At 49.6% G+C, this 12,250-nt stretch overlaps 7 protein-coding genes across 7 annotated transcripts; 4 read left to right on the forward strand and 3 right to left on the reverse strand.

Annotated features, from left to right (window-relative positions):
* Positions 1 to 635: 635 nt before the first annotated feature.
* On the forward strand, positions 636 to 1,416 carry FPOAC1_003875 (uncharacterized protein; the record flags this gene model as incomplete). The annotated part of the gene is made up of 3 exons (XM_044848430.1): positions 636 to 785; positions 852 to 990; positions 1,043 to 1,416. The coding sequence occupies 3 exons, from the start codon at positions 636 to 638 to the stop codon at positions 1,414 to 1,416; spliced, it is 663 nt and encodes a 220-aa protein (XP_044714346.1).
* A 719-nt stretch (positions 1,417 to 2,135) lies between these two features.
* FPOAC1_003876 (uncharacterized protein) lies at positions 2,136 to 2,516 on the reverse strand (the record flags this gene model as incomplete). The annotated part of the gene is made up of 1 exon (XM_044848431.1): positions 2,136 to 2,516. The coding sequence occupies one exon, from the start codon at positions 2,514 to 2,516 to the stop codon at positions 2,136 to 2,138; it is 381 nt and encodes a 126-aa protein (XP_044714347.1).
* Positions 2,517 to 2,891: 375 nt separating this feature from the next.
* On the reverse strand, positions 2,892 to 4,049 carry FPOAC1_003877 (uncharacterized protein; the record flags this gene model as incomplete). Its single annotated transcript, XM_044848432.1, has 5 exons — positions 2,892 to 3,384; positions 3,437 to 3,466; positions 3,533 to 3,605; positions 3,800 to 3,951; positions 4,042 to 4,049. The coding sequence occupies 5 exons, from the start codon at positions 4,047 to 4,049 to the stop codon at positions 2,892 to 2,894; spliced, it is 756 nt and encodes a 251-aa protein (XP_044714348.1).
* A 524-nt stretch (positions 4,050 to 4,573) lies between these two features.
* On the forward strand, positions 4,574 to 5,050 carry FPOAC1_003878 (uncharacterized protein; the record flags this gene model as incomplete). The annotated part of the gene is made up of 1 exon (XM_044848433.1): positions 4,574 to 5,050. One exon carries the CDS (start codon positions 4,574 to 4,576, stop codon positions 5,048 to 5,050), a length of 477 nt encoding a protein of 158 aa, XP_044714349.1.
* Positions 5,051 to 7,773: 2,723 nt separating this feature from the next.
* Positions 7,774 to 8,421, reverse strand: FPOAC1_003879 (uncharacterized protein; the record flags this gene model as incomplete). The annotated part of the gene is made up of 2 exons (XM_044848434.1): positions 7,774 to 8,198; positions 8,295 to 8,421. 2 exons carry the CDS (start codon positions 8,419 to 8,421, stop codon positions 7,774 to 7,776), a joined length of 552 nt encoding a protein of 183 aa, XP_044714350.1.
* Positions 8,422 to 8,861: 440 nt separating this feature from the next.
* FPOAC1_003880 (uncharacterized protein) lies at positions 8,862 to 9,721 on the forward strand (the record flags this gene model as incomplete). The annotated part of the gene is made up of 3 exons (XM_044848435.1): positions 8,862 to 9,199; positions 9,272 to 9,452; positions 9,548 to 9,721. 3 exons carry the CDS (start codon positions 8,862 to 8,864, stop codon positions 9,719 to 9,721), a joined length of 693 nt encoding a protein of 230 aa, XP_044714351.1.
* A 62-nt stretch (positions 9,722 to 9,783) lies between these two features.
* Positions 9,784 to 10,227, forward strand: FPOAC1_003881 (uncharacterized protein; the record flags this gene model as incomplete). Its single annotated transcript, XM_044848436.1, has 2 exons — positions 9,784 to 9,924; positions 9,979 to 10,227. The coding sequence occupies 2 exons, from the start codon at positions 9,784 to 9,786 to the stop codon at positions 10,225 to 10,227; spliced, it is 390 nt and encodes a 129-aa protein (XP_044714352.1).
* Positions 10,228 to 12,250: the final 2,023 nt, after the last annotated feature.

The raw sequence follows: 12,250 nt of genomic DNA on the forward strand, positions 1-12,250 counted from the left end.
TGAGAAGAGAGATGGGCGTCCGCGACAGCGAGCAGGGTTATGGCACGGGGAGATGCAAGTGACGAATGACGGGTGGTGAGGGAAGTACCGAGAAGAGAGATGATTGACGAAGAATAAATAAACGAAAATAGAATGATGTGGACCATGTGCAACAGCAAGAAACTGATCAACCGCGCACTGGCTTTAGGGAGGGGCCTCTGGCGCAGCCGAGTCTGTGATTAGAGAACCTCAGGCGTCCTGCATATTCCCGTCAGGCATGCAACTCTTGCTTTCCCTCGCTCCGAATTTCCATTTCGTCCCATCAGCTAATCATTTGATCACCCTTCAAAGACGCGAAATACTCGCCCCATGTCTTTGGTTCAGTCGGGCAGTCCTTCGTTCCAAACAAACAAGGCACCCAGTAACAAAAATCCAACCATGACTCGTCACTGAGCGCAAACGGTGCAGCACAAACAATACGAAAACGACCTGGGTATTCCACACAATCTCCGCAGGGTTCGCCAGATAAAAACACCCGACCTTCAAGCCAGCCAATCTCCTTTCCATCATCGCCCTCGCCAGCACACCTCAGATCAGGAGTGCCAACAGTCGACGGCTGAAATAGCCAGCACCAATCGACTGATCCCTTGACGACGATGGCTCCAGCCATCCCGCCGAGCAGGAAAAGGCCGGGAGGGTTCAGTCCAGTTCTTCGTGATTGGGACATCGATCAGCACGGGAAAGCCACCGTGACCATGAACTCCCCAGTGAGCAGCGTCGACGTCCCACCGAGTGACCGCTACCACGTTCGAACGGACTGGTCCCAGCAACACTACTACGCAGTGCAACGCGCTGGAGACAGTGGCGAATAGACTTTCTATGACCCGAATGAATATGCGGCCGCAGAATTGCTATGGCAGGTCTTCGACACAGAATTCCTAGCCGTTGTGGACCCAATAACAAACTGGAGCCACTGGGATCCGAATGATCCAACACGCCACCCCCTCGATGGTACTGGAGCCGAACAGTACATCCTCTCAGCCCCCCGGGCTCGCAACTGCAGATCAGAAGAACCAGAACGTGGCCAAGGTCACAGACAGAGGGCAAGGGTCAGCCGACAAGATAGGAGGCGCGAAAGGCAGGGTAAAGAGGGCAGCCAGGACTGACAATCCTCCACTCATTACCGGCGCGGCAATGGGAGTCTACACGACTGACCCGGATCACGAAGACGAGGAGATGAGTGCGACAGTACAACAGCTGGGGGATAGGACTCGCGCCACGTGCTATTCTCCTGGCATCTGGAACATGGCTCTGAACGAATCGAGACTCACCTCGACAATACCTCACCCTCGTACACTGGCTACTCATATCCCTGACGGGTCAATGCCGGCGTCGGCATGGGACGAGATCCTCGCTGAAGCTACTCGTCCTTTCTAAGCGCAGGGCGCACATGTGATGACTAGGGCTGAACGAATGGCTGCGCGCAGGAACTAAGCACGGTCTCGCATGAGGACGACCTTGAATGACGGAAAGGGACTTTTATGATGAATGGAGTGCAATAGCAGGCATATAATGGGACTGACTAGGCCGATTATGAAGTAGCAAGTAATCATGATGGCTATTGAAACCCACTTTGGAAAATGGTTACCCTGGAGCATATGGACATTATGACAGTGGGAAGCGACCGCTAGCTTGGTCATCATTTTCACTAAGTTTTTATTAAAGTATATACCACAAAAGCCAGCGACTAGGATTGGACGTGGTTAGCCAATTGCAGAGTCAGGTTAGAAAGCCAGTTGGCCGGGATGAAACCAGATTCAGGTTAATAAAAAGCCAGTTGACTGGGATTAATTGCCAATAGCCACTTAAACCGTCAGCTCGAAATGCCAGTTGGCCGGGGTGAAGTCAGATGGCCAATTGCAGAGTCAGGCTAGAAAGCCAGTTGACCGGGATTGATTGCCAATAACCACTTAAGCAGGAGGTGTATATGTTCTAGCCTTAATCTGTAGTCGACTTTGGCTTAACTCTATTTTTAGAAGTAGCTTCAAGTAAGGGTCCAGTGCCTGTTGAAGGTCCTCGAACCATGTGTTCGAGTATTGAGCTTCAGCTGCTCTTATGAGCTTCCCAGTCCTGATTGTCTTCTCTGACGTAGTAATCTAGTAATCCCAGTTGGTTCTGGCTTGCTGGGGTAATTTAAGTGCCTCGAAATAGCCACTCTGGCCTTGTTTTTGTCTGGCTGCCTTGTCAATGCTGTAAGTCGCTTTGAGGTTCTGGAGGAAGAGCAATATATTGCTATTCTCGGTTGAGTTGTTCATGGATAGTGAGCAGGTCCCTACGTAGCGTGGGTGCATCTTTTCGACACCCCAATTGACAACATTACGGTTCCCATCAGCTTCTTTACCGTCGTTAGTGGTCGACAGCGCGTCGAAGGATAACCATTCCGGTCTTGTAGGTACTCTATCATCGTTGACCAGTTCGCCGATCGATGATGCGCTTCCCTCGATTCGAATGCCTCTCGTGTTTCTAGCCCCGCACATCCTCACGATAGGTCGAACTGGTTCATTGATAGTTTTATCTAATAGGGAACAAAAGGAAGGCCAATAGCGGACATAACATCAACAATAGGAGGAAAGGGTCTGCAGATATACATATTTCAATTCGGGGAATCCATAGGTAGACTGTTTGCTTCCTCCACGGCAGCCAGATAACGATGATCACGGTGAAGAGTGACAACGATTGATGTCCCATAGTTGATAACAAGGAAAACACCAAGGGTCATAGCATTACCCCAGCCCCGCGAATGTCAAGATGCCACGACAGAGAACATATCTACCACCTACGATACATATTGATTGGGAATAGTGGCACAAATTTCCCAACCCATTCTGCCTCCTTCACCCTGTTCGTTTCTATCAGCCGACAATATCTTGTGGCTCCACGGGTCGCCCTAGCATCCCCGTTTGTGAAACCCAGCTTGTGCCAAGACGCCGTCTCACAATCAGAGGCGCAATACGGTCGTTGCCCACCGCCAGAAGGAGGTTCTTGATGTAGAGAAGAAAGCCCTCCCAGCCTTCATAACCCTTCACGTCCATGGAGTCGCAGCGGGTCTCGCTGCGGTGATGTTCGACACGGAGTACGCAGTGCTGGTCGATGACGTTGCCGCATTTCCCCATTTCATCTGAAAATGACTGGAAAGTGAAGCCGAAGAGGACGATGGTCTTGACGTTCGTGACCTGATCTCCATGGAGCAGTATCTGTACTGGGTCGCTGTGGTCGACTGGCACGTCCACGCTGCTGTACTGAACCTCCATGTGCGTGCCATTCCATGTCTGTATGCGTTTAACGGTCGGGTCGTTGGCGTTCCTGAGTTTGAAGTATATGACGGCTATGCAGTCACCGAGGTCCCTTCCCACGTAAGCATGGGCCGGAGGGCATCTTCGTCAAGTGTACAACTTACTCGTCGTTATCGGTCATGGTGCTAGGGGTCCTGTATGGCCAGATCATTAGTATGTACAACGCAACCCACGCCTCGTCTGTCCCCGCCTTCACTTACGCGGAGGGCTCGTTGGTAGAGCCTCGGCTTGCCCATATGTGGACATAGCCTCCTAGTTTGCACGTCGGTGGCACTGCAATAGTCCCAAGCTCGATGTAGTTGTCGCAAGGGTCGTAACCCCGTGGATAAGGGCCAACAGGTAGCAATTCTTAGTGCACATTGCCGTAATCCAAAGTTTCAGTCCTTCAATCCCGTCAACGTCGAACACGACCAGCTTGTGAGTGTTCTCAACATCGAGGCTATGTTTGAACGTGAGGGCGCAGGTACTGGTTGCGAACTCGGGAATGGCCTCGCTGAAGTGGTTCTTGGTGAGTTCTGCAAGGGAACGAAATTTAGCCTGAGTGATTCTGCCACAGTCTCGAGCAGGGACCAAGGCTACACCGTGGTAGTCGAAGATCAGCATCCCGCCGTATCGTGACCTGCAATCAGAAAGGTTCCCGCATTAGCATGGTGTGTTACTCAGTGATCGGTAACAAACTTCCGATGTGGCACCTTAACCCTTTACTCACATGGTCATGCTTGCGGCAACTGACAATATTCGGGGAGGTGAAGGTGCATGCGTTGGAGTGATTGATCAGCGAGCACGCGGAGGCAAGGCGATGCGAAGCTGCAGTGTGCAGGAGATAAGTAAACGAAAACGTGGATAGAGGGGAGGGTAGTAGGTGGGGTAAGGTCTCTGCCGACTCTGTGGAAATGCGCAGGCAATCACCAAACTCGCAACGCCCTGCTGGCTGCCAAAGCTGCAATCAGGGTACCTAGGCCACGTAGGCTGTGCTGCCCCGCTCTTCCTCCACCAGCTCTTTTATCTTGCCCTGCGCACAGCATCCCAAAAGTGAAAAAGATTATTTCAGCATCCGCGCTGTAAAGCACACAGCAGCTCGACCGGAATACGACCGACTCTGCCATCGATGCATGTCTTCCACTACCTGTCCACGCAGAGATGATTTCCGTTGCTAACGTTGCGTCCTCAAGCAGATCGTCATTCAACAGCGAACTTCGAGACCGCACCCTCTGTCGTCCCACTGGGCGCTCGATCTCACAATGGCCACCGGCGGCGCGACAGAGCGCAATGCATCTATTCGTTCTCTTGTGCAACGCATGTCCGACGACGACAAGCACATTGTACGCGATATCGGTCTGCACAGGCTCGTGGCAGAAGTCAGTGGCAAGCTCAGCTCCCCTCTCGGAAAGCATCTGTGGGCAACTGTGGTCGAGAACTTCGAACGAGTGAAAGACCGTACGGATAACAACGCATCGCATCCTCCGTCCTTGGGAAACGCCTACGAACATTACGTCGCGGCAGTTCGCCATCACCATTACATCCGGTATATCGAGGCCATGTGGATGGAAGTCGCCGATTGGCCCAGCAGCGCCTACGTGGAGGAGAACACTATCGTATTCCTCTTCATCAGAGCCATCGATCGTCAAGCCCGCGACATCGTCAACGTCGTTTACCCCGAAGACACGTACAAGAGCGATCAGATTTGCGAGTTGAAGGAGTACGTAGCTGCCTTCTAGGAGAGCGAGCAGCCGCCAGTCCCCACCAGCATCCAGGACCGAAACGCCCGTCTAAAGCACGCGCTTGAAATCGACAGACTGATTGACCGACTTCATCCTATCTCCATCCCCCAACCGGACCCAGGTTCCCTTGAAGAATCATTGGGCATGCTCGTTTATCAATCCGGTTAGGCCGCAGCTACCCCAGCAAGATGGTCACATTTCCGAGGTCAGCGTCCGACCCTTCCTCTTTGGGAGCGTCCAGGCCTCGTTATTGGCTATGCCCAGCTCCTTGCGAGGTGCGGGTTCGGTGGATTCGGAGTGGAGGCGCTCCACGATAAGACACGGGAGTGATCGTCGCTTAGGATGACCTCGCGAGGGATATCCACCTAGGACACAACGCACTCGCGAGGCTTATTCGTCAGTCACACAGCATGGGGGAATGGGATTGAGGCAGCTGCGCAGTTGCTGCACTGCATAATAGGCATCTACCGTACATGTTGTCGACATGGATCGAAGTGGGTGTCTGCTACATCGTGGTACATGTACATGGAGAGTTAGGCCTAGATTCTATAGTACCACATTCCCATTCGCATCAGTGTCAAATACTCCAAGTATGCAATCATCCGGAATTGTACTGCAATTGTATATGAATAAGGTAATACGGTGAGTGAGATAACAAATATGAATACACCGAGCTATAGGGTAAGCGTTAGTCTTTGTTACAAGGTTCAAGTGTTTGAGTCATTAATAAAGACAGAATATGTGATAATATTGACACAACTAGGATCGCAAGGAAAGAAGGGAAAGGTCCACACAGAGGATTTCATGACCTGAATACTCGAATACACAGGGAATTAACCCCAAGCTGCCTATTTCAGGCAACTTATGCCTGTCTTGCTGCTTGTCTGTTTGTTCAACAATTGACCTGATGTTTAGTAGTTGGTTTCCAACAGTCTTTATTAACAGGTCAGAATTGCCCATTCCATACGATATACGACCTTGACTACGATAGGATAGAAGGATACATGTAGCCCCTAACAAGAGATATTCCCTCGGTCTTATCCATCCAATCCTTCAATCCACTGATCCATCCCCATATCCGGTCGAACAGATTGTCAGCTGCCAAGACAAACTGATTGCTATTTGCCAGCAACATCCTCATAGTCTCAGAACAAGCCCTTCCTACAACCTCTCGTGCGAGCCTTGGACCCTGTAGCTGGACTCCCAGCGCTGCGAACATGAGATAGAAGGCAGATAATAAACACGGCAGGGGTATTATATCCTGTTCTACAACGCATGTATCAGGTATTAGCATCATCGAATACCATATCACATCGTCGAAGTATATTGTAACATATGTAAGCATGCTAACTTGTTAATCATGACTGTAGGTGTTAGACTTGGATTATTTCTATTCGTATCCGGCCGGCTTAAGGTAAACGACAGGAACTAAGTTGGAAAGTTTATTGCAAAGTGCGTTCTGAAGACATATCATAATACGTTTCAAGCACCTTTGAAGATATTCACTGTAGACATTTGCGCCTCAACCTATGCAGGAAGAGCTTTAACCATCTCACCCAGCTCACGATATCCGAGACTATGGAGAATCGTGAAAAGGAGATTCCAGGCTCTCGTTATTCCATCAGACTCCCGTTCCTACGTGTCGAGCGCCTTATTACCACCCGGTGCTCCCATGCTAGACTGTATGGTCACTCTTGTGATTCTCAACTGTGCCTGTTTCGTCGTTCTGAGAAGTCACGACGGCCACACCTCCGCGAGGGAGGGGGGGGTCGTCTGTGCTTTCCCTTTAGGGACTCATCAAACTGTACGCTGATTTCCTCGTCGTGGGATTGGACATTGTCATTGCTGTAAGCTTATGTGGCAACATCTCGTGTAGGGAGTTGACTCCGTCCCAGTCGAGAACGTACACATTACTATCCCCATGTAGAGAGTCAGCAACCTCGTAGTCGAGGGCTTTGATGGCGACTTTTGTATTATCGCCGTTTGGCACTTTACGGTCGTGGTCTTCACCAGCTTACGTCTTGCCGTATTTACACTGACGGCGGCAGAGGTCATCTTGGAGGAAAGATTATGGTCAAAAGGCTAGCTCCTTTTTGGGTCATATGGAAATAGCTACAGAGGATAAAACAGGAAAGACTTCAGACAGATCTCAATTCCATTATGCTTTTTTGCCCATTCCAATTGGATCTTGGTCGACGTATTTATACATCATTCGACTGCTCTTTTGACCGCGCACCTATTGATATCACTCATGTCTCTATTTAGAAGCCAGTTGACGTTGAGATTGGTGACCCAACTGGATGGTCTCCTGCATAGCGTGCCGTCTTGGGCAGTCCCTCTTGTTGTGTTGTGCTCATTGTTTCCCTCGAATTGGTCCCTGAAATCTGGAACAATTCTTACTGGTGAGAGGTCGTAGGAATTGGTAAAGTACGAAGACCTAGGGATCAGTTGACAATACGGCACTTTCAAGCTGTTTCGGGAAGTGACAAATGCGAACATCTCGAAAGCTCGTAAACCAAGCCGGAACCCAGAAACCTCCACACAACCCCTTAAAGTATGCATTAGCAATGCACCCATTGAAGGAATTCGGAAGATCGCCAAGAGGGATGACCTGATATTGAAGGAGCGATGACGACGAAGCATTTCACGGCCCTCAGATGTGGAGCGAGAAGACCCTGAAAGGCATCCTGGGGATCCAAGATCCTCAGAGTGCGGTACACCTAGCCCTCTTGCGAGCCCTCTAGGAAAGAGGAGCTGCGCCTGTTGCGGCCCAGATTCCCCCATCCACCGACATCCACGGTGGCAAGAACGTGACCGAGTACCTCAGACGCTTCCATCGCCATATGGACCTCACGAACATGCCAACTGGGCAGAGAGTATTGGTTATTGAGCAGTCTGCTGCTAGTCATGTCAAAGAAGACGTCCGACAGGTCTTTGAGACTTGCCTTTGGCTGAAAACCCAAGAGAACCTCAAAGATCTCTTCGTGGCTAATGGCAATGCCTAGACGTGCGGTCCCGAAGCCTAGCTGAAGAGGCTGAACCAAGATCGAGTCCCTGCCGGTTACCCAACTATCATCGCGTGGCTCACTCGCCATCAATTCGAGTTCGAAAAGCTTGAACCGGATAACTGTGAAGTTGGCCATACCTAAACCGAGAACATTTCACATGTCATACTAAAGCAAGTCGTTAATAAGGTTGCCATGTGGCATCTGATCAATTGGGGAGCTCAAAAGATACTCACATACCCAGAGCTGACTAAGAAGATCAAGACCATTGCGGACTATGAGATCGGAGCAACCCGAGATCACCGCACGGCAGAGGAGAAGCTGCGTGAATGTTGTGATTTCGGCGAAGAACCTGCTGTACATAGCTGACCCTCTAGAACTGAAAAGAGGCAGCTGAAGAAGGAAGCTAAAGAGACGCCAAGCGTAGACAACTGCTGCTATTACCCTGGATCCGTTAAATTCAGGAAGATGAGCCAGTTTCTAGAAGTCCAAGCAGGTGGCACCTAACAAGAAGATCGAGCTGTCTGCTTCTACCGCGGGAAGGCTAGCCGGTGGCCCGATAAGTGCTACGACATCCAGTCCAACAGGGAGAATGACCTTACGAGGTGTGACTCGGGTCAGCGGGAGCGCGTGGCTTGGGAACTATGAATCGGCGGTCCCTTGTGCAGTGATAAAGGCGCGTGGCAGAAGGTTAGGTGTCAGGAAATGCCGGCATGCGTACTGTTAGAGTTCTCAACAGCCCACCCGCTCCTTGATCCAGATAATACGAGGGCCTAAAACAGGGGCGGAATAACGTGGGAAAAATGACAATGAACTTGAGAGGTTTATTGACTACCAAGCGTCTAACGCATCCGTTGCAGTTCTGCGAGCTCATTAATCCTAAGTATGCCTACCTAGGAGGAAAGAATAGGCCACCAGAGGATGTTACAATCGTAGCTGGGAGTATCAAGAACGGGTCCGGAAGTGATAACATGACGAACGTTATCTTGATTAACACTGAGGAATGGCCTGGTCAATTGCATATGTCGGAGTTGCAGCTCAGTACAGCAGCTGTCATTGTGAATGCCAACGCCAGAAATGGGGTGCACGTGGAAGATCTTGAGGAAGCTTCAATTCGGGCGCGGAAAGCAAAACCAAAAGGGTAGGTGTCAACAGGGACGAACACAAGTGTATAGAGGAACGCGAATCCAACTGATCTGACGGGATCAGTCAGGCAACGCGCGATCCACAACGCCAGAACAAAGAATATGTATCTAACGCCAGAGGAACATGTGGTCATGAATCCAGAGGGAGGTATTCGGCTTGCTAAAGGTCTGCAGTATACGGCTGAAGGTGTTACTTCAGTCTGGATACTCCAAAAGCAAGAGGAGCCAGCCGATACCCAGGAGGGACCTGTTGCAAACGCAGTCTATATTACCGACCAAACCGCTTGTTGTTGAGGAGAGGAGTACTGGGAGAGGCCTTAGCAGCTTGACTCCGCGTTATTCAGGTCCTACGAAAGGAATTAGCCATTTTTCACTCAAAGGACGATCATGCCGTGACTAAATGGCCAGAAGACGAGGTAGAGGGTATATCACGCGGACGACGAGGGTGGGAGCCAAGAATTCAAGAGCTTATTCCGAATCTCGATGGAAGGCGTGATACGTGTACCCGAGAAGACTAAGGAAGGTCGGGAAGCAATGGATCCATCAGTTAACAACGTTAATATGAATTTCCGGATGCATAATGGCGATCAACAACTGGCTCATGCGCAAGAGCAACCCAAGATTGTGGTTCGATTGGATGCTCCTGAGGGATAACCCGTACAAGCCCTCGCTAACACAGGATCTCGAGCGAATATCATCGCAGAATCTATGGCAAGGGAGTGTAGGTTGAAATGGGTTAATACATCGGAACCTACAGCTTCCGTGTCATACACAGGAAACAGGGTCGACATGCAGAGGCCGAATGCAGGCCTCCCGACGGATTTTGAATGCTACCTTATCTCAGGAACATGCCGTCGTCCCAGGTGAGAAGATTCAATACCCAGAGATAGGCGCTGTCTCCCACTCGGTCCACATCGTTGCATGCTTTGATGTCGTCCCATACTCGGCCCTGGCCATGCAGAAAGTGATTGTCTGCTTTCACGCAGGCTTCAAGACCTGGTACCGGTCAAACCACCCACGATAGGTCAGCTCACCTGACGGATATCACGACATGGTCCAATAATCCAAGGTCCACAGTCTCGGTCTTGTGCAAGATCCTTGCCAGAGCCTTGTTGATGGTCTCCCCTGCGGACTGTCGCCGTCCATGAGGAGTAATGAATATGTTGACGATCGTTTTGGGAGCTGGATGTGACTCTGAAATCCCGTATCCTCGGCCCAGCATCGCCCGTGACTCTCCCTCGACATCATTCAAGCCTCCGCTTTGATGCAGTGTCTTGTTGTACCCGGCTGCTCTGCAGCGACTGCACAGGGCAGCGTTATTGCTGTTGGAAGGGAGACGGAAAATTTGAGAAGACATTGGCAGCATTCTCTGTTGATAATGGCATGGAGGTAGGCGACCACTTGTCTCTCCTGGTATCGCCGTACCTTGAATGCATCTCCGGTTCATGCACTTCATCTTCATAATTGAGAAGCCACTGCATAGGCACTGAATATAGATGTCGTCGAAGATGTGCAGTGACCACCGACGTGAGCTCGTCGCCAATACGGATCCGTCCCTGTCGACGGCCAAAGGGCGCAATATATATAACCTTGATGCTCAACTGCAGCCGCTGGCCTCCTCTCCCCCTCCGATCGATGCTGTATATTGTTGCCCACAACCTCAGTAAGCAAGGCTTAGCTGGGTGAAGTGTCGTGTTGAAATCGGGCGGCACGCAATGAAGAACGTTGCGGTGGGCAGGGAGAGAGATCGCCGAGGTTGGTTGCAGATGGTCGATGATATCAGGTCGGCATACGCCAATGAAACAGGAAGGTATTCGATAATGCTTCGGTTTGTGGTAATGTGGTCTGCAGAGTCGGTTGCCGTCGAGTCTGCAGTTCGCAATTTTCAGTACGGATTGACAGAAGTAGGAGGGGTCCATGATCGTACGTATTTTCCGGTGGCTCGCCGCGCCAGGTATCGCGTCGTGTACGCGCGATTCGTCGAGAACCGGATCAGTTAACTACACGGAGTCAAGCTAGACAGTCATGCGCTTCGGGAGCCGTGTCAAGCTGCGTGGGCATGGGAGGGATTGATACTGTCATCGTTTTTATAGCAACATTTTGGCCTCGCAGGTGCAGCCAACAAAGACAGTATTAGCAGGATCTTACTGCTAGACAATTAATCTAAGCATATGCTAATATCGGCAAGATAAGAGAATAGTAAAAGTATACAGAAAACCTTTGCAGTTTGCCTTTATTTTCTTTGTTGTGAGGAAGACAAGAATCATTAATTCCTATCCGAGGTTCCAGAGACGCGGTAATAAGCCACGTCATTTTATGGCAACAAGGCGGTGACGCTGTAGCCCACATGGCAGAACGCTTACTATTCCTGGGCAGGTACCTAGCTCCAGGGGCACATCAACAAGCCAAGTCAGCTAGCCAATAGTAATACAGAGTTGTATTACATCAGCAACTCCCATCTAGATCCTAGATCCACTAGTATACATCTTACAATATCCTACTGTATATAAAACCTTATTAAATATTTTAATTATATAATTAAATTAAAGTATATTAATATAGTAAGGTCTAATAGCTACTGCCTTTAGTTAGTAAAGTAACATATAGCAGAAGCAATAGCAGATCTGCCTTATATTTAACAAATCATATTGCTAAAACACCAATTGCCAATACAATCAGGGCGCCACCTATATGTGCAATCATATATATTGATTAGTCATGTTCACCTTAGTAGCCAGTAATCCAAATTAATATATATCTGCACTAACTTAGCAATACTGTAAACAAATAGCGTTAAATGGAGATTAAGAGAATATACATTCTATACGTTATTTCCTACACTATTTACATATACTATAACGGTGGCAGAGGTTATCTTGGAGGCAAGGCTACGGTCAGAAGGCTAGCTCTTTTTTTAGAGGTCACATAGAAATTGCTACAGAGGATAAAATAGGACAGACTTCAGATAGATATTAATTCATCACGCTTTTTCGCCATTCAAACTAGACCTTGACTGATGTATGATATATCATTCAATTGATTATTTA

Source organism: Fusarium poae, chromosome 1, assembly GCF_019609905.1.
Source record: "Fusarium poae strain DAOMC 252244 chromosome 1, whole genome shotgun sequence".
Taxonomy (NCBI): Eukaryota; Fungi; Ascomycota; class Sordariomycetes; order Hypocreales; family Nectriaceae; genus Fusarium; species Fusarium poae.